We start from the raw sequence: 26,417 nt of genomic DNA, 5'->3' as shown, positions 1-26,417 counted from the left end.
TCCAGCTTTCCTCCAAGCTGAGCCAAAAGAGCTGAGAATTCAGAGTGTGGCCCAGATGGCCAGGGAGGAGCAGGAAAAGTGTTGCCAGGCTCAGCTCCAGATGAACACCTCCTGAGGGAGCCTCAGAGGGGCTTGAGGGGACAGGAATAGACTCTGCAAGTGGAATTGGAGGGCATTAACTGGGCCTGGGTGGCTCAGCAGTGCTCCAACACCTGCAAGGGCAGGGATCAGAATCCCTCCCTGCTGAGCTGGGGGTGGGGGAAACCCTCCCACGGAATGGTGAGATTGGCCTGTGGACAGCGAAATTCACCTTGGGAGTAGCAAAGTTGTCCTTGGAGTGGTGAAATTGACCTTGGGAATAGCAAAGTAGACCTTGGAGTGGTGAAATTCCCCTTGGGAATGGCAAAGTTGTCCTTGGAGTGGTGAAATTCCCCTCTCTCCCTCTCTCCCTCTCTCCCTCTCTCCCTCCTCTCCCTCTCTCCCTCTCTCCCTCTCTCCCTCTCTCCCTCTCTCCCTCCTCTCCCTCTCTCCCTCTCTCCCTCTCTCCCTCTCTCCTCTCTCCCTCTCTCCCTCTCTCCCTCTCTCCCTCTCTCCTCCCTCTCTCCCTCTCTCCCTCTCTCCCTCTCCTTCTCCCTCTTCTCCCTCTCCTCTCCCCTCTCCTCCCTCTCTCCCTCTCTCCCTCTCTCCCTCTCTCCCTCTCTCTCCCTCCTCTCCTCCCTCTCTCCCTCACCTTTCCCTGCCCTCCCTGGATGCCTGTCAGGTCAAGCCAAGGCCATGCCAGCTGCTTGAGGCTGGAGTTGAGGAGGAGGCAGCAATTCTTTGCCAGGCTCCCGTTGGGATTGGCAGCAGCCCCCAAGGGGGGGCAGGGGGAGCAGGGCAGGGCAGGGTGAGCAGGGCAGGGCAGGGCTGCTGCTCTCCTTGGCAGCCTGGGAGGGCTGAGCATGGCTGCAGGGCAGCTTTGGCTGCAGAGCTTTGCCTTTCTCTCCTCCCTCCTCCTTTGTACCCAGCAGCCCTCTGGGGCCTGGGCTTGGCTCCCTTTTCTCTGCCCAGCAAATGGGGCCCAGAAAAGCTAATGGAGGCCTTTGGGCTGTCCTGCAGGATAAACAGACCTTAAGAGCAGCTCCATTAATGGGCTGGGGGAGGTTATTATCCTGAGCTCCTCTATCCGGGGTGACCCTCTCCTCCCTGCACTGAAGGGTCTGGGCTGGCCTGGCACACATCACACATTGATAGAACAGAATGAACCAGGCTGGGAGAGACCTCAGAGCTCATCCAGTCCAACCTCTCACCCAGCACCATCTGATCAACTCAACCATGGCACCAAGGGCCTCAGCCAGGCTCTTCCTCAACACCTCCAGGGATGGGGACTCCACCACCTCCCTGGGCAGCACATCCCAAGGGCCAATCTCTCTTGCTGGGAGGATCTTTCTCCTCACCTCCAGCCTCAACCTCCCCTGGCACAGCTTGAGACTGCGTCCTCTATGTTCTGCTGCTGGCTGCCTGGCAGAAGAGCCCAACCCCTACCTGGCTCCAACCTCCCTGCAGGGAGTTGCAGAGAGCAAGAAGGTCTCCCCTGAGCCTCCTCTTCTGCAGGCTAAGCAACCCCAGCTCCCTCAGCCTCTCCTCACAGGGCTGTGCTCCAGACCCCTCCCCAGCTTTGTTGCCCTTCTCTGGACACCTTCCAGCAGCTCAACCTCTTTCCTAAGCTGAGGAGCCCAGAGCTGGACACAGGACCTCAAGGTGTGGCCTCAGCAGTGCTGAGCACAGGGGCAAGGATGCCCAGGGGAGGCTGGGAAGCTGCTGAGGGGCCTGGAGCAGCTCTGGCAGCAGCAAAGGCTGAGAGCCCTGGGGCTGTGCAGCCTGCAGCAGAGCAGCCCCAGAGGGGAGCTGAGCAATACTCAGCAAGAGCTGAAGGAGCTGTGGGGGCAAGAGGCTGGGGCCAGGCTCTGCTGAGTGGTGCCCAGGGCCAGGCCAAGGGGCAAGGGGCAGAGCCTGGCAGGCAGGAGGTGGCAGCTGAGCAGGAGGAGAAAGTGGTTTGGGGGGAGGCTGCTGGAGGCCTGGAGCAGGCTGCCCAGAGAGGTTGTGGAGTCTGCTGGTGTGGAGAGCTTCCAACCCCCCCTGGGCACTGTGCTGCTGGGCAGGGTGCTGGGGGGGCCCTGCTGGAGCAGGGCAGGGCTGGGGCAGCTCCAGGGGTCCCTTCCCAGCTCTCCCTGCTGGGACTCCGTGGTCAGGTTAGCTGAGGCTGGGACCTTGCAGCCCGGAGAGTGTCTGCGGTGGCTGAGCACGGGCAAGGGCTGCTGTGAGGCTGGCAGGAGGGAGCAGGGCGCTGCTAAGAGCACTGTTTGTGTCCCCAGGTGCCCCAGGATGAGTGGTGTGGGTTCAGCCCCCGGGGAAGGAGGAGGAGATCCCCTGCCGCCGGATGCGCAGCGGCAGCTACATCAAAGCCATGGGGGACGACGACAGCGGCGACTCCGACACCAGCCCCAAGCCCTCTCCCAAGGTTGCTGCCCGCAGGGAGAGCTATCTCAAGGCCACCCAACCCTCCCTGACGGAGCTCACCACCCTCAAGTAAGTGCCCTGCCTTGCCTCACCCTGCTGTGCTCAGCCCTGGCACGGGGAGGTTGTGTTCCCCTCAGAACCACACAACGCTCAGGGCTGGAAGGGGCCTCAGGGCTCAGCCAGCTCCAAGCCCCTGCCATGGGCAGGGACTCTCACACTGCAGCAGGCTGCTCACAGCCACCTCCAGCCTGGCTGCAGACAGTCTCACAGACTCACAGAATCACCAAGGTTGGAAGAGACCTCGAAGATCATTGAGTCCAAGCTGGCACCACAGACCTCATGACCAGACCATGGCATCAAGTGCCACATCCAATCCCCTCCTGAACACCTCCAGGGATGGGGACTCCACCACCTCCCTGGGCAGCACATCCCAAGGGCCAATCTCTCTTGCTGGCAAGAACTTTCTCCTCACCTCCAGCCTGAACCTCCCCTGGCACAGCTTGAGACTGTGTCCTCTTGTTCTGCTGCTGGCTGCCTGGGAGAAGAGACCAACCCCCACCTGGCTCCAGCCTCCCTGCAGGGAGTTGCAGAGAGCAAGAAGGTCTCCCCTGAGCCTCCTCTTCTGCAGGCTAAGCAACCCCAGCTCCCTCAGCCTCTCCTCACAGGGCTGTGCTCCAGACCCCTCCCAGCTTTCTTGCCCTTCTCTGGACACCTTCCAGCAGCTCAACCTCTTTCCTAAGCTGAGGAGCCCAGAGCTGGACACAGGACTCAAGGTGTGGCCTGAGCAGTGCTGAGCGCAGGGCAGAAGGACTTCCCTGCTGCTGCTGGCCACACTCTTCCTGCTGCAGGCCAGGATGCCCTTGGCCTTCTTGGTCCCCTGGGCACACTGATGGCTCATGTTCAGCCTACCATCAACCAGGCTGAACATGACCCCGTAGTGTGCCCAGGCACACTTCCTGCTTTATAGGCTTGCTGGACAGGGAGGGGGAGTGGAACAGACTAACTCAGGTTCCCAGGGGGAAAAGCCCCTTCAGGGCGGGCAAAGCTCCCCCAAGCCCTCCCCCCTGCTTTCAGGACGGGTGTAACCCACCCCACCCCTGAGGAATAGAATAGAATAGAATAGAATAGAATAGAATAGAATAGAATAGAATAGAACCGAACCAGACCAGACCAGACCAGGTTGGAAGAGACCTTCAAGATCATTGTGTCCAACCTATCATCCAAGACCACCTAAACAACTAACCCATGGCACCAAGCACCCCATCAAGTCTCCTCCTGAACACCTCCAGTGATGGTGACTCCACCACCTCCCCAGGCACTGCCACTGCCTGCAGGCCTGCAGCTGGAGCTTGCCCCCCGCCCCGGTGCTGCCCCCCTTGGGCTTTGGTGGGGTTTCTCTTTCCTCTCACCCCTTGTTCTGCCTCCCCCTCCCCAGGATATCCAGCGAGCACTCCCCCAAGCTGCAGATCCGGAGCCACAGCTACCTGAGGGCGGTGAGCGAGGTCTCCATCAACAGGAGCCTGGACAGCCTGGACCCCGCGGGGCTGCTGACCTCCCCCAAGTTCCGCTCCCGCAACGAGAGCTACATGAGAGCCATGAGCACCATCAGCCAGGTGGGTGCCCTGCACTCCTGCTGGCCTGCACAGCAGCCCCCCTGCTGCAGGCTTGCCTTGGAAGGCACCTTCCAGATCCTCCAGCTCCCACCCCCCAGCCGTGCCCAGGGACACCTCCCCCCAGCCCAGGCTGCTCCAGGCCTCACCCAGCCTGGCCTTGAACACCCCCAGGCAGGGGGCAGCCACAGCCACAGCCTCCCTGGGCAGCCTGTGCCAGAGTCTCCTCACCCTCACTCTCAACAATTTCTTCCTCCTCTGCAGTCTCAATCTGCCCTCTCCCAGCTCAAAGCCACTGTCCCTCAGCCTGGCACTCCCAGCCCGTGTCCAAAGCCCCTCCCCAGCTCTCCTGGAGCCCCTGCAGGGACTGGAAGGCTGCTCTAAGGTTTTCCCAAAGTACTTTCTTCTCCAGGCTGAACAGCCCCAACTCTCCCAGCCCACAGGGGAGGTTCTCCAGTCCTCTGATCATCGTTGTGGCCTCCTCTGGAGCCTCTCCAGCAGCTCTGTGTCCTTCTTGTGCTGGGGGCACCAGAACTGGAGGCAGTGCTGCAGGTGGGGGCTGAGCAGAGCATAAGGGCAGAATCACATAACCTTGGCTTTGAGAGGCTGACATCTGAGAGAAGCATAGAGCTGGTTAGGTTGGAGAAGCCCTTTAAGGTCATCAAGAAAACCTTTAAGGTCATCAAGGAGCCCTTTAAGGTCCTGCACCTTAAGGCTGGGGAGGGACTGCTCAGGATCTCAGGTAGTGATAGGACTAGGGGGAATGGAATGAAGCTGGAGGTGGGGAGATTCAGGCTGGAGGTGAGGAGGAAGTTCTTGCCCATGAGAGTGGTGAAGCCCTGGAATGGGTTGTCCAGGGAGGTGGTTGGGGCCCTGTCCCTGGAGGTGTTTAAGGCCAGGCTGGCTGAGGCTCTGGCCAGGCTGATCTAGTGTGGGGTGTCCCTGCCCATGGCAGGGGGGTTGGAGCTGGCTGATCCTTGTGGTCCCTTCCAATCCTGACTGACTCTATGACACTACTATGATTCTATGACCTAAGAGGAGGAGATTCCATTCCCTGCCTCAGCCCTCAACCCTCTGCAGCTGTTTTTTGCATCCCTTAAGAGGTCTTCTCCAACCTTTCTGATTCCCTCCCATCTCTCACTCTCAGCTGAAGGAATCATTGCAGGGATGGATTTGCTGGAAGCTTTCTCCTCTGCAGCACAGGGGATGCAGTCCTGGACTGGCTTGAGTGAGAAGGGACCTCTAAGACTCATCCAGTCCAACTCCCTGCAGGCAGCAGGGACATCCCCAGCTGGAGCCCTCAGTATGGGAAGGACCTGGAGCTGATGGAGCAGGTCCAGAGGAGGCCATGAAAATGCTCAGGGGGTTGGAGCAGCTCTGCTGAGGAAACCATGGAGCCTCACATCAGGAAATGGTTTCAGTTGGGAGAGACCTCCAAGATCTGATGGAGAGGGTCCAGAGGAGGGTCAGAAAGATGCTCAGGGGGTTGGAGCAGCTCTGCTGTGGGGACAGGCTGAGGGAGCTGGGGGTGTTCAGTCTGGGGAGGAGAAGGCTCCAGTAGCTGAAGGGCTGCAAGCAGGCTGCAGAGGGACTGCTCCCAAAGGCCTGCAGGGACAGCCCCAGGGGCAAGGGTTTGAAATGAGAGCAGAGAGGTTGAGATTGGATGTGAGGAACAAGCTCTGCCCCAGGAGGCTGCTGGAACACTGCAGCAGGCTGCCCAGGGAGGTGCTTGAGGCTCCAGCCCTGGAGATACTCAAGGGGAGGCTGGAGAGGGCTCTGAGCAGCCTGATCCGGTGGAGGGCTGCAGGGGGGTTGGAGTGGAGGAACTTTGGAGGTCACTTCACACCCAGACCATTCTAGGACTGATTCTGTGATTCCATGCTGCCTGCCCTGCCACTGGCAGCTTGAGGGGTGCTGTGGGGGGTGCTGAGCCCCGCTGTAGTGTGCTGGGTGGTATTGAGCCGTGCTGGGTGGTGCTGAGCAGTGGTGCTGTACCCTTAGGTGAGCGAGCTGGAGGTGAACGGGTAGTTGGAGTTGGTCTGCGAGTCGGTGTTCAGCAAGCTGGAGGTGAATGGGTGCTGGATGGTGCTGAGCCATGCTGGGTGGTGCTGAGCGATGCAGAGCGGAGCTGAGCCGTGCCTGGCGGTGCTGAGCGGTGGTGCTGTGCCCTTAGGTGAGCGAGCTGGAGGTGAACGGGCAGTTGGAGTCAGTGTGTGAGTCGGTGTTCAGCGAGCTGGAGGTGAATGGATGCCGGGTGGTGCTGAGCGGTGCTGAATGGTGCTGAGCGGTGCAGAGCGGAGCTGCGCCGTGCCGGGCGGTGCTGAGCGGCGGTGCTGTGCCCTTAGGTGAGCGAGCTGGAGGTGAACGAGCGGTTGGAGTCAGTGTGAGTCGGTGTTCAGCGAGCTGGAGGTGAATGGGCACTGAGCAATGCTGGGGGGTGCTGAGCGGTGCTGAGCAGAGTTGAGCGGAGCTGAGCCATGCTGGGTGGTGCTGAGCGGTGCTGAGCGGCGGTGCTGTGCCCTTAGGTGAGCGAGCTGGAGGTGAACGGGCAGTTGGAGTCAGTGTGTGAGTCGGTGTTCAGCGAGCTGGAGGTGAATGGATGCCGGGTGGTGCTGAGCGGTGCTGAATGGTGCTGAGCGGTGCAGAGCGGAGCTGCGCCGTGCCGGGCGGCGCTGAGCGGCGGTGCTGTGCCCTTAGGTGAGCGAGCTGGAGGTGAACGGGCAGTTCGAGTCGGTGTGCGAGTCGGTGTTCAGCGAGCTGGAGTCGCAGGCGGTGGAGGCGCTGGACCTGCCGCTGCCGGGCTGCTTCCGCATGCGGAGCCACAGCTACGTGCGGGCCATCGAGAAGGGCTGCTCGCAGGACGAGGAGTGCCTGTCCCTGCGCTCCTCCTCCCCGCCCCGCACCACCACCACCGTCAGGACCATCCAGAGCAGCACCGGTGAGTGCCCCCCGCCCCCACGGGGGCGTCGCTGGGAAGGGAAGGTCCTGCGCGGCTCCGGCAGGTCGGGCTCCGGCTCCGGCTCCGGCTCGGGCTCCGGCTCGGGCTCCGGCTCGGGCTCCGCGGCGTCCCACTGGGGAGCCCCGGGGGCAGCTTGGGAGTTCGGCACAGACCTGGAGGGAATGGGGGTGCTGAGCCGTGGTGCTGAGCCCTGCTGTGAGCCTAGGTGAATGGGTGCTGGGGGGTGCTGGGGGTGCTGAGCAGCATCAGACCCTGCCCAGGGGCACTCTGGGTGCCTCCAAGCTCGGCTGGGCTGGGCTGGAAGCAGGTCGGAAGCAGAGCTCAGGTTGTGTCGTCCCTGGCTTGTGGCCTCACATAGAATAGAACAGAATGAACCAGGCTGGGAGAGACCTCAGAGCTCATCCAGTCCAACCTCTCCCCCAGCACCATCTGATCAACTCAACCATGGCACCAAGGGCCTCAGCCAGGCTCTTCCTAAACACCTCCAGGGATGGGGACTCCACCACCTCCCTGGGCAGCACATCCCAAGGGCCAATCACTCTCTCTGTGTAGAACTTCTTCCTAACATCCAACCTAAACCTCCCCTGATGCAGCCTGAGACTGTGTCCTCTTATTCTGCTGCTGGGGGCCTGGGAGAAGAGCCCAATCTCTGCCTGGCTCCAACCTCCCTGCAGGGAGTTGCAGAGAGCAAGAAGGTCTCCCCTGAGCCTCCTCCTCTCCAGGCTAAGCAACCCCAGCTCCCTCAGTCTCTCCTCACAGGGCTGTGCTCCAGACCCCTCCCCAGCTTTCTTGCCCTTCTCTGGACACCTTCCAGCAGCTCAACCTCTTTCCTAAGCTGAGGAGCCCAGAGCTGGACACAGGACTCAAGGTGTGGCCTGAGCAGTGCTGAGCACAGGGCAGAAGGACTTCCCTGCTCCTGCTGGCCACACTCTTCCTGCTGCAGGCCAGGATGCCCTTGGCCTTCTTGGCCTCCTGGGCACACTGCTGGCTCATATTCAGCTGCTGGCTGGGATGATGCCCTGAGTCTTTGCAGCCTCTTCTCTTTGGCCCCTCAGGTGTTCAGTGTCCCTCATCTTGTCTTGCAGAGTTGTTTTCATCACCTGATGGCACAGCAGGAAGAAGTTCTTTACTATGAGGGTGGTGGAAGACTGGAACAGGTTGCCCAGGGAGGTGGTGGAGGCCCCATCCCTGCAGGCATTCCAAGGTCAGGCTTGATAGGGCTTTGAGCAACCTGCTCTAGTTGAAGATGTCCTTGCTGCCTCCTGGAGGGTTGGAATAGGTGATGAGGCCAGGATGCTTCTGGGCTTGATGGGTGCTGTCCAAAGCCTAAGTCAACCCTAGCACGTGGTTGGTGGTACCAGTGGCAACCATCTGCTGCCCTGTGACAGACCAAGGGGCAAGGGGCCGAGCCTGGCAGGCAGGAGGTGGCAGCTGAGCAGGAGGAGAAAGTGGTTTGGGGGGAGGCTGCTGGAGGCCTGGAGCAGGCTGCCCAGAGAGGTTGTGGAGTCTGCTGGTGTGGAGAGCTTCCAACCCCCCCTGGGCACTGTGCTGCTGGGCAAGCTGCTGGGGAACCCTGCTGGAGCAGGGCTGGGGCTGGGGCAGCTCCAGGGGTCCCTTCCCACCCCTCCCATCCTGTGATTCCATGAGCAGCCAAGGCAAGAGCAGAGGTTTGCAGCCGAGCTGCTGCCGGCCCAGCCCCTGGCAGTGCAACACCAGCGCCACCAGAGGGCGCTCCTGAGCCGCTGGAGCTCTGGGGAAGGACCGCGGCGGGCGGCAGGGATGGGGAAGCGCCCGAGGGAGGCTCTGCCCTGGAGCCACCTCGCAGCTCGTGTCCCCAGCACAAGAAGGACACGGGGCTGCGGGAGTGAGGCCACACAGCGGATCCAAGGGCTCTTGGAAACCTTCTGCTGTGAGGAAAGCTGCCTGCAGCCTTCTCCTCTGCAGGCTGAACAAGCTCAGCTCTCCCAGCCTGGCCTCACACCAGAGGGCTTCCATCCCTCCCAGCATTGCTGTGGCCTCCTGGATCTGTTCTGAGCAGTCCATGTCTCTCCCATGCCCTGGGCTCTCCATGGACAGGGTCTTGCACCTGCTGGATATGCAGTGCCTGGCTGAAGGACCCTCCCCTCCGCTCCTAAAGCCCCCAGGGTGCCCCTGTGCCAGTGCCACCTGGAATAAGCTTCCCCAGATCCCCACTCACCTTCCAAGGCAACAGACTGAAGAGCAACAAAGCTAGGGAGGGGTCTGCAGCACAGCCCTGTGAGGAGAGGCTGAGGGAGCTGGGGTTGCTTAGCCTGCAGAAGAGGAGGCTCAGGGGAGACCTTCTTGCTCTCTGCAACTCCCTGAAGGGAGGTTGGAGCCAGGTGGGGGTTGGGCTCTTCTCCCAGGCCCCCAGCAGCAGAACAAGAGGACACAGTCTCAAGCTGTGCCAGGGGAGGTTCAGGCTGGAGGGGAGGAGAAAGTTCTTCCCAGCCAGAGAGATTGGCCCTTGGGATGTGCTGCCCAGGGAGGTGGTGGAGTCCCCATCCCTGGAGGTGTTCAAGAGGGGATTGGTTGTGGCACTTGGTGCCATGGTTAGGTCATGAGGTCTGTGGTGCCAGGTTGGACTGGATGATCTTTGAGGTCTCTTCCAACCTTAGTTATACTGTGACACTGTGATACTGTCTCCATCCCTGGAGGGGTCTCAGAGCCCTGGAGCTGTGGTGCCGAGGGCCATGGGTTGAGGCCTTGAGCAGCTGAGCCTAGCTGAGAGGTGTCCCTGGGCATGGCAGGAGGTTGTAGCAGATGAGCTCTGAGGTCCCTTCCAGCCTGAGCCATCCTGGGATTCTGTCACCACCAAGCCCAAGCCCTGGGTTGAACTCAGTACTGCTCTGGGCAGGGGGGAGGGGGTGTTGGTGAAGCTCTGGAAGATGCCACCCAGAGGAGCTGCTGCTTTCTTTGGGGGCTCTTTCTGCCTGCCTTGCATGAGGAGCTGAGTGCAGAGCCAGGCAGCTGTGGGCCATGCCCTGTGCAGGGCTGGTGCCGATGGCAGCGTTTCGCTGGGGTCCCTCCACGGCTGACGTCGCCTGTGTGGCTTTCCCCTGCCCAGGCAGCCAGAGAGGCACTGGGGAGGCAGCAGTGCCGCTGGAGAAGGGCCTGGCAGCGAGCCCAGCCCTGCTCAGCACATCAAAGGCTCTTCCCTTGGCTCTGGAGCAGCTGGAAAAGCAGCTGCCCAGTGTCCTTCCAGCATCCCTTGCTCCTTCCCCCTCTGCCAGCAGCTCCTCCTCCCTCCCCACCTCGCCAAGAGGCTCAGTTTCACCCTGGCCAAGGAAGGTCCCTGTAGGGGAGGACTCTCTTGGTTCCTGCCTACAGCTCCCAGGATCTGGAGGTGCTGTGCTTCTCACAGCCTCTTCCTCCCCCTCCTCCTCCTCCTCCTGCCGAAGACCTCCCAGCTGCTGGCTGGCAGAGGAGGCAGAGCCCAAAGGGACAAGCAGTGGTTACAAACCACAGGCTGGCTTCCAAGCCAGCAGCCAAGGAGGAGTTCCATGTGGAAAAGGACTCCCAGTGCCAAAGCAGCACAAGAGCCACACTTGGAAAGGCTTCCTGCTGGCCTCCTGGGAAAAAACGCAGAGTGTGGCTGTGTCAGGGAGCTCCTGGGGGCTGGTTTGCCGTTGTAGAGCCTCTGCTGCTCCCTCCCGAGCCTCTGCTGCTCCCTCCCGAGCCGCTGCTCCCTCCCGAGCCACTGCTGCTCCCTCCCGAGCCTCTGCTGCTCCCTCCCGAGCCTCTGCTGCTCCCTCCCGAGCCTCTGCTCCCTCCCGAGCCTCTGCTCCCTCCCGAGCCTCTGCTGCTCCCTCCCGAGCAACTGCTGCTCCCTCCCGAGCCTCTGCTGCTCCCTCCCGAGCCTCTGCTGCTCCCTCCCGAGCCTCTGCTCCCTCCCGAGCCTCTGCTGCTCCCTCCCGAGCCTCTGCTGCTCCCTCCCGAGCCTCTGCTCCCTCCCGAGCTGCTGCTCCCTCCCGAGCCTCTGCTGCTCCCTCCCGAGCCTCTGCTGCTCCCTCCCGAGCCGCCGCTCCCTCCCGAGCCGCCGCTCCCTCCCGAGCCTCTGCTGCTCCCTCCCGAGCCTCTGCTGCTCCCTCCCGAGCCTCTGCTGCTCCCTCCCGAGCCGCCGCTCCCTCCCGAGCCGCCGCTCCCTCCCGAGCCTCTGCTGCTCCCTCCCGAGCCTCTGCTGCTCCCTCCCGAGCCTCTGCTCCCTCCCGAGCCTCTGCTGCTCCCTCCCGAGCCTCTGCTGCTCCCTCCCGAGCCGCTGCTCCCTCCCGAGCCTCTGCTGCTCCCTCCCGAGCCTCTGCTCCCTCCCGAGCCTCTGCTGCTCCCTCCCGAGCCTCTGCTGCTCCCTCCCGAGCCTCTGCTGCTCCTTCCTGAGCCTCTGCTCCCTCCTGAGCCTCTGCTGCTCCCTCCCGAGCCACTGCTGCTCCCTCCCGAGCCTCTGCTGCTCCCTCCCGAGCCTCTGCTGCTCCCTCCCGAGCCACTGCTGCTCCCTCCCGAGCCTCTGCTGCTCCCTCCCGAGCCTCTGCTGCTCCCTCCCGAGCCTCTGCTGCTCCCTCCCGAGCCACTGCTGCTCCCTCCCGAGCCTCTGCTGCTCCCTCCCGAGCCTCTGCTGCTCCCTCCCGAGCCTCTGCTCCCTCCCAAACCGCTGCTCCCTCCCGAGCCTCTGCTCCCTCCTGAGCCTCTGCTGCTCCCTCCCGAGCCTCTGCTGCTCCCTCCCGAGCCTCTGCTGCTCCCTCCCGAGCCACTGCTGCTCCCTCCCGAGCCACTGCTGCTCCCTCCCGAGCCTCTGCTGCTCCCTCCCGAGCCTCTGCTGCTCCCTCCCGAGCCTCTGCTCCCTCCCGAGCCACTGCTGCTCCCTCCCGAGCCTCTGCTGCTCCCTCCCGAGCCTCTGCTGCTCCCTCCCGAGCCTCTGCTGCTCCCTCCCGAGCCTCTGCTCCCTCCCGAGCCTCTGCTGCTCCCTCCCGAGCCTCTGCTGCTCCCTCCCGAGCCTCTGCTGCTCCCTCCCGAGCCTCTGCTCCCTCCCGAGCCTCTGCTGCTCCCTCCCGAGCCTCTGCTCCCTCCCGAGCCTCTGCTGCTCCCTCCCGAGCCTCTGCTGCTCCCTCCCGAGCCACTGCTGCTCCCTCCCGAGCCACTGCTGCTCCCTCCCGAGCCTCTGCTGCTCCCTCCCGAGCCTCTGCTGCTCCCTCCCGAGCCTCTGCTGCTCCCTCCCGAGCCTCTGCTCCCTCCCGAGCCTCTGCTGCTCCCTCCCGAGCCTCTGCTGCTCCCTCCCGAGCCTCTGCTGCTCCCTCCCGAGCCTCTGCTGCTCCCTCCCGAGCCTCTGCTGCTCCCTCCCGAGCCTCTGCTCCCTCCCGAGCCACTGCTGCTCCCTCCCGAGCCACTGCTGCTCCCTCCCGAGCCTCTGCTGCTCCCTCCCGAGCCTCTGCTGCTCCCTCCCGAGCCTCTGCTGCTCCCTCCCGAGCCTCTGCTCCCTCCCGAGCCGCTGCTCCCTCCCGAGCCTCTGCTGCTCCCTCCCGAGCCTCTGCTGCTCCCTCCCGAGCCTCTGCTCCCTCCCGAGCCGCTGCTCCCTCCCGAGCCTCTGCTGCTCCCTCCCGAGCCTCTGCTGCTCCCTCCCGAGCCTCTGCTGCTCCCTCCCGAGCCTCTGCTGCTCCCTCCCGAGCCTCTGCTGCTCCCTCCCGAGCCTCTGCTCCCTCCCGAGCCTCTGCTGCTCCCTCCCGAGCCTCTGCTGCTCCCTCCCGAGCCTCTGCTCCCTCCCGAGCCTCTGCTGCTCCCTCCCGAGCCTCTGCTCCCTCCCGAGCCTCTGCTCCCTCCCGAGCCTCTGCTGCTCCCTCCCGAGCCTCTGCTGCTCCCTCCCGAGCCTCTGCTCCCTCCCGAGCCGCTGCTCCCCTCCCGAGCCTCTGCTGCTCCCTCCCGAGCCTCTGCTGCTCCCTCCCGAGCCTCTGCTGCTCCCTCCCGAGCCTCTGCTGCTCCCTCCCGAGCCTCTGCTCCCTCCCGAGCCTCTGCTGCTCCCTCCCGAGCCTCTGCTGCTCCCTCCCGAGCCTCTGCTCCCTCCCGAGCCTCTGCTGCTCCCTCCCGAGCCTCTGCTCCCTCCCGAGCCTCTGCTCCCTCCCGAGCCTCTGCTGCTCCCTCCCGAGCCTCTGCTGCTCCCTCCCGAGCCGCTGCTGCTCCCTCCCGAGCCTCTGCTGCTCCCTCCCGAGCCACTGCTGCTCCCTCCCGAGCCTCTGCTGCTCCCTCCCGAGCCGCTGCTCCCTCCCGAGCCTCTGCTCCCTCCCGAGCCTCTGCTGCTCCCTCCCGAGCCTCTGCTCCCTCCCGAGCCACTGCTCCCTCCCAAACCGCTGCTCCCTCCCGAGCCTCTGCTCCCTCCCGAGCCTCTGCTGCTCCCTCCCGAGCCTCTGCTCCCTCCCGAGCCTCTGCTCCCTCCCGAGCCTCTGCTACTCCCTCCCGAGCCGCTGCTGCTCCCTCCCGAGCCGCTGCTCCCTCCCAAACCGCTGCTCCCTCCCGAGCCGCTGCTCCCTCCCGAGCCGCTGCTCCCTCCCGAGCCTCTGCTCCCTCCCGAGCCTCTGCTGCTCCATCCTGAGCCTCTGCTGCTCCCTCCCGAGCCTCTGCTGCTCCTTCCTGAGCCTCTGCTCCCTCCTGAGCCTCTGCTGCTCCCTCCCAAGCCTCTGCTGCTCCCTCCTGAGCCTCTGCTGCTCCCTCCCAAGCCTCTGCTGCTCCCTCCCGAGCCTCTGCTGCTCCCTCCCGAGCCGCTGCTCCCTCCCGAGCCTCTGCTGCTCCCTCCCGAGCCTCTGCTCCCTCCCAAACCGCTGCTCCCTCCCGAGCCTCTGCTCCCTCCCGAGCCTCTGCTCCCTCCCGAGCCGCTGCTCCCTCCCGAGCCTCTGCTGCTCCCTCCCGAGCCTCTGCTGCTCCCTCCCGAGCCTCTGCTGCTCCCTCCCGAGCCTCTGCTCCCTCCCGAGCCTCTGCTGCTCCCTCCCGAGCCTCTGCTGCTCCCTCCCGAGCCTCTGCTGCTCCCTCCCGAGCCTCTGCTGCTCCCTCCCGAGCCTCTGCTGCTCCCTCCCGAGCCTCTGCTGCTCCCTCCCGAGCCGCTGCTCCCTCCCAAACCGCTGCTCCCTCCCGAGCCGCTGCTCCCTCCCGAGCCACTGCTCCCTCCCGAGCCGCTGCTGCTCCCTCCCGAGCCTCTGCTGCTCCCTCCTGAGCCGCTGCTGCTCCCTCCCGAGCCTCTGCTCCCTCCCGACCCGCTGCTCCCTCCCGAGCCACTGCTCCCTCCCAAACCGCTGCTCCCTCCCGACCCACTGCTCCCTCCCAAGCCACTGCTCCCTCCCGAGCCACTGCTCCCCTGTAAGGATCCAAGGCTCTGCCTGGATCTGATATTGCCAACCTCCCTCAGCCCTTAAGGATCCAAGGCTCAGCCTGGATCTGACACTGCTAACTTCCCTCACCCCTGAAGGATCCAAGGCTCAGCCTGGATTTGACATTGCCAACCTCCCTCAGCCCTGAAGGATCCAAGGCACAGCCTGGATCTGAGCTCTTCACAAGCTCTCCTCTGCCTTGATGTTCTCCAGGGCAGCCCAGCTCAGGAGTTTTGTGTTTGCCTGCTGCTGTTGGCTCCTGAGGGCTTTCACCTCCCCACCAGGCCTGCCCAGACAGCTGAGGAGCTGCTCAGCTCCCAGGCATTCCAGCCCAGCCCCTATCCTTGTTATGCCATCTGGGATTGACTTCCTTTCTTCCTCCTCTTGTGGTGGCCTGGTTGGCTTTGGGTTGGGTTTGCTTTGGGTTGTGTTTTCTTTACCATCAGACTGCCTCCTGAGCTGGGCTTGCTTGGCACTCCCTGTGCTAAATTCCTGTCCCATGACCTTGCTCTTTGGCAGGCTTGGATTGGAGGACAACCTCCAGGACTTGGATTTTGGGTTGGTTTGGGGTTTTAGCCAGGAGAAAGTGTTGGTGAGGGTCTTTTGGGTCTCTTTTTGGTCTTTTCTCTCCCTGCCTGGAAGCCCAAGGCAGGGTGAGGTGATGAAAAGGCAGGGGAGAGCCTGGCTGGGGTGGTGAATCCCAGCTGCAGTTGGTGCTTTGGGAGGCAGGAGGATTGCTGAGCATGACTTAACTGGTCCCTGGAGTAAGCCTTGCCTGTGCCCTAGCAGAGGAGTGCAGGCCTCCTTGGTTGAGATGGAGGGAAATGTTGTATCAAGGGATGAGGAAAAGGCAGAGATACTTAACACATTCTTTGCCTCAATTTTTACTAGAAGGACAGAACATCTTCCTGACAGCTGGCCTGCAGAGCTGGCAGAAGGAGCCAGGGAGCTGCACAGTTTCCCTATGTTCCATGAGCAGGTGGTTGGAACTCTCCTCAGCAGCTTGGATCCCCACAAGTCCATGGGACCAGATGGGATCCATCCTAGGGTGCTGAGAGAGCTGGCAGATGAGCTGGCCAAGCCACTCTCCATCATTTTTCAGCAGTCCTGGCTCACTGGGGAGGTCCCAGAGGACTGGAAGCTGCCAACGTGGTGCCCATCCACAAGAAGGGCCAGTTGGATGAGCCAGGGAATTATAGGCCTGGCAGCCTGACCTCAGTGCCAGGCAAGATCATGGAACAGGTCATCCTGAGTGCAATCACACAGCACTTACAGGATGGCCAAGGGATCAGGCCTAGCCAGCAGGGATTTAGGAAGGGCAGGTCCTGCCTGACCAACCTGATCTCCTTCTATGATCAGGTGACTGCCTGGTGGATGTGGGGCAGGCTGGGGATGGAGTCTGCCTGGACTGCAGCAAGGCCTTTGCCTTGCTCCATAGCAAACTCCTGGCCAAGCTGTCAGCCCCTGGCTGGGACAGCAGCTCTCTGAGCTGGGTTAGGAACTGGCTGGAGGCTGAGCCCAGAGAGTGGTGGTGAATGGTGCCACAGCCAGCTGGCAGCCAGGCACCAGTGCTGTGCCCCAGGGAGCAGTGCTGGGCCCTGTGCTCTTTAACATCTTTATTGATGATCTGGATGAGGGCATTGAGTCTATCATCAGTAAATTTGCTGATGACACCAAGCTGGGGGCAGGAGTTGATCTGCTGGAGGGTAGAGAGGCTCTGCAGAGGACCAGACCCTTCACTACCTTTGTTGCCCTTCAGCCTGGAGAGGAGAAGGCTGCAGGGACACCTCAGAGCATCCTCCCAGCACCTGCAGGGGCTCCAGGCGAGCTGGGGAGGGACTTTGGCCAAGGGCTGGGAGTGCCAGGATGAGGGACAGTGGCTTTGAGCTGGGAGAGGGCCATGGCCACACCTCTCTTGAACCCCTCCAGGGCTGGGGACTCCATCACCTCCCTGGGCAGCCTGGGCCAGCTCTTGCAGCACAGAAATTGTTCCTCAGCTCCAACCTGAGCCTCCCCTGGCACCATTTCAGTCTAATTCCTCTGGTCCTATCACCTGGTCCTAGGGAGCAGAGCCCAACCCTCACCTCACCCCAACCTCCTCCCAGGGAGCTGCAGAGAGCAAGGAGGTCTCCCCTCAGCCTTCTGCTCATCCCCCAGGGCTGGGGACTCCACCACCTCCCTGGGCAGCCTGGGCCAGTGCCTGAGAACCCTTGCTGGGAAAAAATTGTTCCTAATACCCAACCTGTGCAGCTGGGGTTGGAAGCTCTGCAGAGCAGGAGGCTCCACAACCCTCCCGCTGGGCAGCCTGCTCCAGGCCTCCAGCAGCCTCACCCCAAAGGGGTTTCTCCTCCTGCTCAGGTGGAAGATGCTGTGTGGCCTCCCCTCTCAGAGTCCTCCCGCCTGGTGGAGCATGTTTGCTGCAGGAGAAGCAGGAGGCAAGGTAGCTGAGGTGCTCTGCCTGCTCCAAGTGCTCAGGCTCCCTGGGCTGCAGCAGGAGAGCATCAGGGCCTTGTCATCCCTCCTCAGGAGGCCTCCTTTCACAGGATCACAGAGTGTCAGAGCTCATCCAGTCCACCCCCCCTGCCACAGCAGTGTCACCCAGAGCAGGTCACACAGCACCACAGCCAGCTGGGGATGGAAGCTCTCCAGAGAGGGAGACTCCACAACCCCCCTGGGCAGCCTGCTGCAGGCCTCCAGCACCCTCACAGGACAAAAACCTCTCCTCCTGCTCCCATGGCACTTCCTCTGCCTCAGCCTCCACCCCTGCCCCTTGTGCTGGCACTGGGCATCCCCCAGCAGAGCCTGGCCCCAGCCTCTGGGCACTGCCCCTGCACAGCTCCAGCACCAGCAGTGAGGGCTTTCACTTCCCAAGCAGTTCAGCCCACAGGTCCTTCAGGCTGCCAGGGCAGGAGCTGCCAGGCTGCCTGCAGCAGCAGCAGCAGGGCCCCAACAGGACACACCACAGCCCTCCCAACCCTGCCCTGCTGTGCTGCAGGCTGGGGACAGCTCCTTGGCTCCAGCCTTCTGCCCTCAGCTGCCCCCAGCAGCGCCCCAGGCACGGTGCTGGTGCTGCTGAGAGTGCTGGGGCTGACATCACTTCCAGGAACCCAGAGCCTGGGGGCTCCTTGCCGCCTGCCAGGCTCTGCTGGGACCTGCTGGGACCTGCTGGGGGACTCCAGGAAGCTGGGGATGAGTTGGGACTTGCTGGAGGAACCTTTGCTGCTCCTCTTGCTGCTTCCACTGCCTGCCCTGTTCAGTTCCCTCCCTCCCTCCTCTGCAGGATGACTTCAGGTGATTTCAGGCTGCAGCTGAGGAAGAAGTTGTTGAGTGTGAGGCTGCTGAGCCTCTGGCCCAGGCTGCCCAGGGAGGCTGTGGCTGCCTCCTTGCTGGGGGTGCTGCAGGCCAGGCTGGATGAGGCCCTGAGCAGCTGAGCCTGGATGAGAGGTGTCCCTGGGCATGGCAGGGGTTGGAGCTGGATGATCTTTCAGGCTAATTCCAACCTTCTCAGAACAGATAGCTGCTGGGGAGAGCCCAGGGGAGGCTGCAGAGCTGCTGAGGGGCCTGGAGCAGCTCTGGCAGCAGCAAAGGCTGAGAGCCCTGGGGCTGAGAGCCTGCAGCAGAGCAGCCCCAGAGGGCAGCTGAGCAATGCTCAGCAAGAGCTGAAGGAGCTGTGGGGGGCAAGAGGCTGGGGCCAGGCTCTGCTGAGTGGTGCCCAGGGCCAGGCCAAGGGGCAAGGGGCAGAGCCTGGCAGGCAGGAGGTGGCAGCTGAGCAAGAGGAGAAAGTGGTTTGGGGGGAGGCTGCTGGAGGCCTGGAGCAGGCTGCCCAGAGAGGTTGTGGAGTCTGCTGGTGTGGAGAGCTTCCAGCCCCCCCTGGGCACTGTGCTGCTGGGCAAGCTCCTGGGGGCCCCTGCTGGAGCAGGGCTGGGGCTGGGGCAGCTCCAGGGGTCCCTTCCCACCCCTCACATTCTGGGATTGTCATCCTTTCCTCTCCTCCAGGTCCTGTACATGCCCTGAGTGTGTTACACACCACCTCTCACCCCTGTCAGGCACCCACTGACCCTGAGCTAACACCAGGCAGGTTCACTGTTCAGCCACCTCCTCTCCCACAGGTGCTGTGGTTTGTGTCTGGAGCTCCAGCAGTGCTTTCAGAACCTTTCCTCTCTCAAACCCTTCACTTTTTGCCCTAGATGCCCTCAGCAGCCAATGTGTTCCCCATGGGTTCAGGCATCTTAGCAGCAAACCTCTCCCTTCCCAGCACCCAAACCCCATGGGCTCCATGCCCTGCAAACACCTTCTGGGGGCTGCAGCCTCTCCTGCAGCTTTGGGAAGGTGTGATCCAGGCTGGAGAGGAGAAGGCTCTGAGGAGACCTAACTGTGGCCTTCCAGGATCTGAAAGGGGCTACAGGAAAGCTGGGGAGGGACTTGTGAGGGTGTCAGGGAGGGATAGGAGTGGGGGGGGTGGAGCAGAACTAGAAGTGGGGAGATTGAGATTGGCTGTGAGGAAGAAGTTGTTCCCCATGAGGGTAGTGAGAGCCTGGCACAGGCTGCCCAGGGAGGTGGTGGCAGCCTCCTGCCTGGAGGTGTTTGCAGCCAGGCTGGAGGTGGCTGTGAGCAACCTGCTGTGGTGTGAGGTGTCCCTGCCCATGGCAGGGGGTTGGAGCTGGCTGAGCCTTGAGCTCCCTTCCAGCCCTGACAGTTCTGTGATTCTCTGATCCCCAGGGATCTGAGCTGGGCAACTGAAGGCCACACTGCTGTCTGGCTCAGCAAGCACCTCCAGTGCAGGCAGGGAGCAGAGCAGCTGTCCTGGAGGTGCCTTTCATGTGGGTGGCATCCAGGGCTGCCAATTCCACCCAGCCCTCCTTGCCCTGTGATGACTGCTGGTAGGAATTCATCTGAGGGTGTTGCTGCCTGAGCTGTGCACAGGTTCATGCCTGCATTTATTGTCTGTGCAGAAGGAAGCAGCTCAGGCTCCTCTTGGTGGGGTGGGTTTGTTGCCTTCTTCATGGGCTGCCTTCCCTCATCTGGAAGCATTCCAGGGCTTGAGGAATGCAGAGCTGCCAGCTAGCCCTCAGAGGAGGGTAGGGTTCCCATGGTTTGAAAGGAGAGCAGAGCAGATGGAGGTTGGATGTGAGGAACAAGCTCTGCCCCAGGAGGCTGCTGGAACACTGCAGCAGGCTGCCCAGGGAGGTGCTTGAGGCTCCATGCCTGGAGATGCTCCAGGGGAGGCTGGAGAGGGCTCTGAGCAGCCTGATCCGGTGGAGAATGTCCCTGCTGAGGGCAGGGGGTTGGACTGAATGAGCCTTGGAGCTCCCTTCCCAGCCAAACCATTCCAGAATTCTATGGACCCCTGGAGCTGCCCCAGCCCAGCCCTGCTCCAGCAGGGCCCCCCCAGCACCCTGCCCAGCAGCACAGTGCCCAGGGGGGGGTTGGAAGCTCTCCACACCAGCAGACTCCACAACCTCTCTGGGCAGCCTGCTCCAGGCCTCCAGCAGCCTCCCCCCAAACCACTTTCTCCTCCTGCTCAGCTGCCACCTCCTGCCTGCCAGGCTCTGCCCCTTGCCCCTTGGCCTGGCCCTGGGCACCACTCAGCAGAGCCTGGCCCCAGCCTCTTGCCCCCCACAGCTCCTTCAGCTCTTGCTGAGCATTGCTCAGCTGCCCTCTGGGGCTGCTCTGCTGCAGGCTCTCAGCCCCAGGGCTCTCAGCCTTTGCTGCTGCCAGAGCTGCTCCAGGCCCCTCAGCAGCTCTGCAGCCTCCCCTGGGCTCTCTCCAGCAGCTCTCTGTCCCTCTGGGCCTGGGGAGCCCAGAGCTGGCCCCAGGACTCAGAAGGGCAGAGCAGAGGGGCAGGAGAGCCTCCCTTGCCCTGCTGGCCACACTCTTCTCCGTGCCTTCAAGACCACTTAGCTCTTCTGTAGCAAGAACTGCACAAGTCCTGGCAGGTAGAGTTTGACCTGAGATGTCTTGGACAAGATGTCTCAGACAAAATGCAGTCCCAGATCCTACCTAAACTGTGGAGAGTGGGCAGGAGAGGGCAGAGGGAGACAGCAAACAACTGCAGTGAGAGCTGCTGGAGCAGAGCTCAGCCAGGGTTGGAGACTCAGCATCCTCCTGTGCCTTGGCTGGAAGGGTGTTGCTGGAAGGAGTTGTTCCCATGGGGGCTTAGAGCAGGGAGGAGAAAACCTCCTGGAGAAAAAAGAAGAGTGAGGAGGGACTGGGAGAAAGGAAGAGTGAGGAAGGACTTGGAGAAAAGAGTGAGGAGGGTCTTGGAGAAGAGTAAGAAGGTTATTGGAGAAGGGTGAGGAGGGACTTGGCCAAGAGACCATTTCTGTGCCTCTGCTGCTGGTGCTGCCAGCCAGGCTGGCCAGGAGCAGAGGGCACTGACAAGTGAGGTGTTCCCATGGAGTCTGGGGAGCTCTGTGGCTGCCAGCCTCCTCCTTGCCCACTGTGCCTCCACTGCCTGAGGCTTGGAGAGCTGCTGCTGGTGTCAGTGGTTGCCTTGCAGCACAGCCCTAACTGGAGGCCTCTCCTGTGTTGTTTTGTTGTTTCTTTGTGGTCTCTTCATTTGGCTTTGCTTTTTCTTCCTTCTCCTTCTCCTTCTCCTTCTCCTTCTCCTTCTCCTTCTCCTTCTCCTTCTCCTTCTCCTTCTCCTTCTCCTTCTCCTTCTCCTTCTCCTTCTCCTTCTCCTTCTCCTTCTCCTTCTCCTTCTCCTTCTCCTTCTCCTTCTCCTTCTCCTTCTCCTTCTCCTTCTCCCTCTCCTTCTTCTCCTCCTTCTCCTCCTCCTTCCCTTCTCCTTCTCCTTCTCCTCCTCCTTCTCCTTCTCTTCTCCTTCTCCCTCTCCTTCTCCTTCTCCTCCCCCACCCCAGTCTCATCCTGCATCACCACCTACAAGAAGACCCCCCCCCCCGGTGCCCCCCCGGACCACCACCAAGCCTTTCATCTCCATCACCGCCCAGAGCAGCACCGAGTCCGCCCAGGACGCCTACATGGACGGGCACGGGCCGAGGGGGGACATCATCAGCCAGTCTGGGCTCAGCAACTCCACCGAGAGCCTGGACAGCATGAAGGCCCTGACGGCCGCCATCGAGGCCGCCAACGCCCAGATCCACGGCCCCGCCAGCCAGCACCTGGGCGCCAACACTGCCACCGTCACCACCACCGCCACCATCGCCACCGTGGCCGTGGAGGACCGGAAGAAGGACCTCTTCAAGAAGAACAGATGCCTCTCCATCGGCATACAGGTAGGGGGCAGGGAGCCTGCCTGCATGCTGCTGCCTCCTGCCTGCTGCCTCCTGCCTGCCTGCTGCTGCCTCCTGCCTGCCTGCTGCCTGCTGCTGCCTCCTGCCTGCCTGCCTGCTGCCTGCTGCCTGCTGCCTCCTGCCTGCTGCTGCCTCCTGCCTGCCTGCTGCCTCCTGCCTGCCTGCCTGCTGCCTCCTGCCTGCCTGCTGCCTGCTGCTGCCTCCTGCCTGCATGCTGCTGCCTCCTGCCTGCTTCCTGCCTGCCTGCTGCTGCCTCCTGCCTGCATGCTGCTGCCTCCTGCCTGCTGCCTGCTGCCTGCCTGCCTGCTGCTGCCTCCTGCCTGCATGCTGCTGCCTCCTGCCTGCTGCTGCCTCCTGCCTGCCTGCTGCTGCCTCCTGCCTGCATGCTGCTGCCTCCTGCCTGCTGCTGCCTCCTGCCTGCCTGCCTGCTGCTGCCTCCTGCCTGCTGCCTCCTGCCTGCTGCCTGCTGCCTGCCTGCCTGCATGCTGCTGCCTCCTGCCTGCCTGCCTGCTGCCTCCTGCCTGCTGCCTGCTGCCTCCTGCCTGCCTGCCTGCATGCTGCTGCCTCCTGCCTGCCTGCCTGCTGCCTCCTGCCTGCTGCCTCCTGCCTGCTGCCTGCTGCTGCCTCCTGCCTGCCTGCCTGCTGCCTCCTGCCTGCCTGCCTGCTGCCTCCTGCCTGCCTGCTGCCTGCTGCTGCCTCCTGCCTGCATGCTGCTGCCTCCTGCCTGCTTCCTGCCTGCCTGCTGCTGCCTCCTGCCTGCATGCTGCTGCCTCCTGCCTGCTGCCTGCTGCCTGCCTGCCTGCTGCTGCCTCCTGCCTGCATGCTGCTGCCTCCTGCCTGCTGCTGCCTCCTGCCTGCCTGCTGCTGCCTCCTGCCTGCATGCTGCTGCCTCCTGCCTGCTGCTGCCTCCTGCCTGCCTGCCTGCTGCTGCCTGCTGCCTGCCTGCCTGCTGCTGCCTCCTGCCTGCTGCCTCCTGCCTGCTGCCTGCTGCTGCCTCCTGCCTGCTTCCTGCCTGCCTGCTGCTGCCTCCTGCCTGCATGCTGCTGCCTCCTGCCTGCATGCTGCTGCCTCCTGCCTGCTGCTGCCTCCTGCCTGCCTGCTGCCTGCTGCTGCCTCCTGCCTGCATGCTGCTGCCTCCTGCCTGCTGCCTCCTGCCTGCCTGCTGCTGCCTCCTGCCTGCATGCTGCTGCCTCCTGCCTGCTGCTGCCTCCTGCCTGCCTGCCTGCTGCCTCCTGCCTGCTGCTGCCTCCTGCCTGCCTGCTGCTGCCTCCTGCCTGCATGCTGCTGCCTCCTGCCTGCTGCCTCCTGCCTGCTGCCTGCTGCCTGCTGCTGCCTCCTGCCTGCCTGCTGCCTGCTGCTGCCTCCTGCCTGCCTGCCTGCTGCCTCCTGCCTGCCTGCTGCTGCCTCCTGCTGGCCGCAGGCTGCTCGGAGCGGGGCCGCGGGAGGTTGCCCGGGGGGGGATCGGAGGGTGGCAGAACCTCCCCCGGGGGCACAGGGTGGGGGAGTTGGGGATGGTCAGCCTGGAGAGGGCCCCAGGGACACCTTAGAGCAGACCTGCAGGGGCTCCAGGAGAGCTGGGGACAAGCCTGGGAGTGCCAGGATGAGGGAGAGTGGCTTTGAGCTGGGAGAGGGGAGACTGAGAGTGGAGAGCAGGAGGAAATGCTGGGCAGTGAGGCTGGGGAGACTCTGGCACAGGCTGCCCAGGGAGGCTGTGGATGTGGCTCCTCCCTGGAGGTGTTCAAGGCCAGGCTGGATGAGGCCCTGAGCAGCCTGGGCTGGTGGGAGGTGTCCCTGGGCATGGCAGGGGGTTGGAGCTGGGTGGTCTTGAAGGTCCTTTCCAACCCAACCCATCCTGAGGCTCCCTCACAGCACCACAGAGTGTTTAGGGGTCGGAAGGGATTGGCAGAGATCAGCGAGTCCAAGCTCTCTGTGCTTCCAGGACTCCTCCATTCCAGGCTTCCTTGATCCTGGGATTCCTGATTCCCTGTTTCCAGCTTTCCTGCTCCTCCTGCCAGGCAGCTCTGCAGCCCCTGCAGCTGCAGCAGGCCCAGGGCTCAGGGTGGCAGTGCTGCTGCTCTGCCCTGGCTGGCAGCAGGCTCAGGGCTCAGGGTGGCAGTGCTGCTGCTCTGCCCTGGCTGGCAGCAGGCTCAGGGCTCAGGGTGGCAGTGCTGCTGCTCTGCCCTGGCTGGCAGCAGGCTCAGGGTGGCAGTGCTGCTGCTCTGCCCTGGCTGGCAGCAGGCTCAGGGTGGCAGTGCTGCTGCTCTGCCCTGGCTGGCAGCAGGCTCAGGGTGGCAGTGCTGCTGCTCTGCCCTGGCTGGCAGCAGGCTCAGGGTGGCAGTGCTGCTGCTCTGCCCTGGCTGGCAGCAGGCTCAGGGTGGCAGTGCTGCTGCTCTGCCCTGGCTGGCAGCAGGCTCAGGGTGGCAGTGCTGCTGCTCTGCCCTGGCTGGCAGCAGGCCCAGGGCTCAGGGTGGCAGTGCTGCTGCTCTGCCCTGGCTGGCAGCAGGCTCAGGGCTCAGGGTGGCAGTGCTGCTGCTCTGCCCTGGCTGGCAGCAGGCTCAGGGCTCAGGGTGGCAGTGCTGCAGCTCTGCCCTGGCTGGCAGCAGGCTCAGGGTGGCAGTGCTGCTGCTCTGCCCTGGCTGGCAGCAGGCTCAGGGTGGCAGTGCTGCTCCTCCCTGGTTCCCCCTGGGCAGCAGCAGGCTGCAAGGCTGTGCTGCAGCCTCCTGGCTCCTGCTGCTCAGGCGCACAGGGGAGCAGTAGGCCGTGAAGGAGAGCCCAGCAGGGGGTCAGGGATGAAGTCACTGCGAGGGAATGTGGAGCAGAACCCAACAATGGCTTCCCCGAGGTGATTCCCCCCCAGAAGATCTCTCCCCCAGCCTCACTGACTGAATTGTCCCTGCCTGCTCATGCATCTCCCCGTGGCTGGCAGGCCCTGGAAGTGGGCAGCCTTGTTCCACCTCAGCTTCCACAGCTCCTGAGCCACCCTGCTGGGTGAGAGTTGCATCTCCTTGCCTCCAAGAGAAGCCAGCAAGAGGCCTGAGCCCTGCCCGAGGTCACTGCTCCTTGCAGGAAGAAGGGCAGGGGCGAGACCAAAGTCCTCTGCTTGCTGCTTTACTCCTTCCCAGTCACAGCTCCACAGGCTTGGAAGGGACCCTCCAAGGGCCACCCAGGCCAAGCCCCCTGCAGGCACAGGGACAGCTCCAGCCAGAGCAGGCTGCCCAGGGACACAGCCAGGCTGAGCCTGGATGTCTCCAGGGATGAGGACTCTCACTGAGGGGAGCCACTGGCACAGGCTGCCCAGAGGAGTGGTGGAGGCTCCCTCCCTGCAGGCATCCAGTCTGTCCCTGGGCAGCCTGCCCTGGCTGGAGCTGTCCCTGCTGCCTGCAGAGGGGCTGGCCAAGATGCCCAAGACCCCTTCCAGCCCAGGGCTGCCTGTGAAGCTGTGCCTGGCTCAAGGTATTTATGGAACCATGGGATGGCTTGGGCTGGAAGGGACTCTTCAAGGCCTTGCAGTCCAACCCCCCCCTCCCCACCCCAGCAGTCAGTGGTACAAAGAGGTGCAGGCACCCAGCAGTGACCTGACAGCAGGCAGCTGGCCAGAGAGCTCTGCTAAACCCCCTCCTAATGAGCTGGCTGATTGATTGATTGATTGATTGATTTGTCTGTTTGAAGGTCGATGAAGGTGCTGAGGAATGCCCCAGATCAGGTGAAAACAAGGCCAGCAGTAAGTTCCAGTCCATAGGAGTCCAAGTAGAGGAGGAGAAGTGGTGAGTAAAAGTTGAGCACTGCTTTGCCATGCTGCAGCTCATTGTCTGTGTGCCCAGAGCCCTGGCTGCCTGCATGCACCCCCAGACCCTGCTCCCTGCATGGGCTCTTGGGCTCACCCAGCTGAAAATGCTTTGAGCCTTCTACACCCTGAAGCTCTTCTTCCTCAGAGGGGGTTTGCTCAGGACCTGGCAGCCACATCTCAAGGGCAACAGACTCAGTTTGCTGCCCTCCCCTGCCCCACCAAGGAGAGCTCCTTTCCCACACCATTTTTCCCTACATCTGCTGAAAGTAGTCAGAAATTAGCTCTGTCCTCAGCTTGCCAAAAGGCCTCCCAGGGCCTGAAGGGATCCTGCAGGAAGGCTGCAGAGGAACTGCTCCTGAGGGGGTCTGGAGCCAGGCCCAGGGGGAAGGGTTTGGAGCTGAGGCAGAGCAGGCTCAGAGTGGAGCTGAGGAAGAAGTTGTTGAGTGTGAGGCTGCTGAGCCTCTGGCCCAGGCTGCCAAGGGAGGCTGTGGCTGCCTCCTTGCTGGGGGTGCTGCAGGCCAGGCTGGATGAGGCCCTGAGCAGCTGAGCCTGGCTGAGAGGTGTCCCTGGGCATGGAGGGGAGGTTGTCAGAGGTAGAATAGAATGGAATAGAATAGAATAGAAGACAAGACAAGACAATGAACTAGGTTGGAAGAGACCTCTGAGCTCATCCAGTCCAACCTCTCACCCAGCACCATCTGATCAACTCAACCATGGCACCAAGGGCCTCAGCCAGGCTCTTCCTGAACACCTCCAGGGATGGGGACTCCACCACCTCCCTGGGCAGCACATCCCAAGGGCCAATCTCTCTCTCTGTGTAGAACTTCTTCCTAACCTCCAGCCTGAACCTCCCCTGGCACATCTTGAGACTGTGGCCTCTTGTTCTGCTGCTGGGGGCCTGGGAGAAGAGCCCAACCCCCACCTGGCTCCAACCTCCCTGCAGGGAGT

General features: G+C 63.0%; 1 protein-coding gene across 1 annotated transcript in view; it reads left to right on the top strand.

The window, feature by feature from the left end:
- The first annotated feature begins 2,356 nt into the window (after nt 1-2,356).
- LOC137459034 (disks large-associated protein 1-like) overlaps nt 2,357-26,417 on the top strand; it is a 46,996-nt gene continuing 22,935 nt past the window's right edge. Inside the window, 6 exon segments of the mRNA XM_068170292.1 lie at nt 2,357-2,568; nt 3,935-4,112; nt 6,807-7,047; nt 21,290-21,321; nt 21,323-21,664; nt 25,352-25,446. Of these exon segments, the coding sequence (XP_068026393.1) occupies nt 2,420-2,568; nt 3,935-4,112; nt 6,807-7,047; nt 21,290-21,321; nt 21,323-21,664; nt 25,352-25,446 (1,037 nt within the window). The 5' untranslated portion in view covers nt 2,357-2,419.

The sequence above is a fragment of the Melanerpes formicivorus genome, unplaced genomic scaffold, assembly GCF_026170545.1.
Source record: "Melanerpes formicivorus ecotype bairdi unplaced genomic scaffold, bMelFor1.0.p_v2 SCAF_311, whole genome shotgun sequence".
Classification (NCBI taxonomy): Eukaryota; Metazoa; Chordata; class Aves; order Piciformes; family Picidae; genus Melanerpes; species Melanerpes formicivorus.
This window is presented reverse-complemented; position numbering and strand designations above follow the sequence as displayed.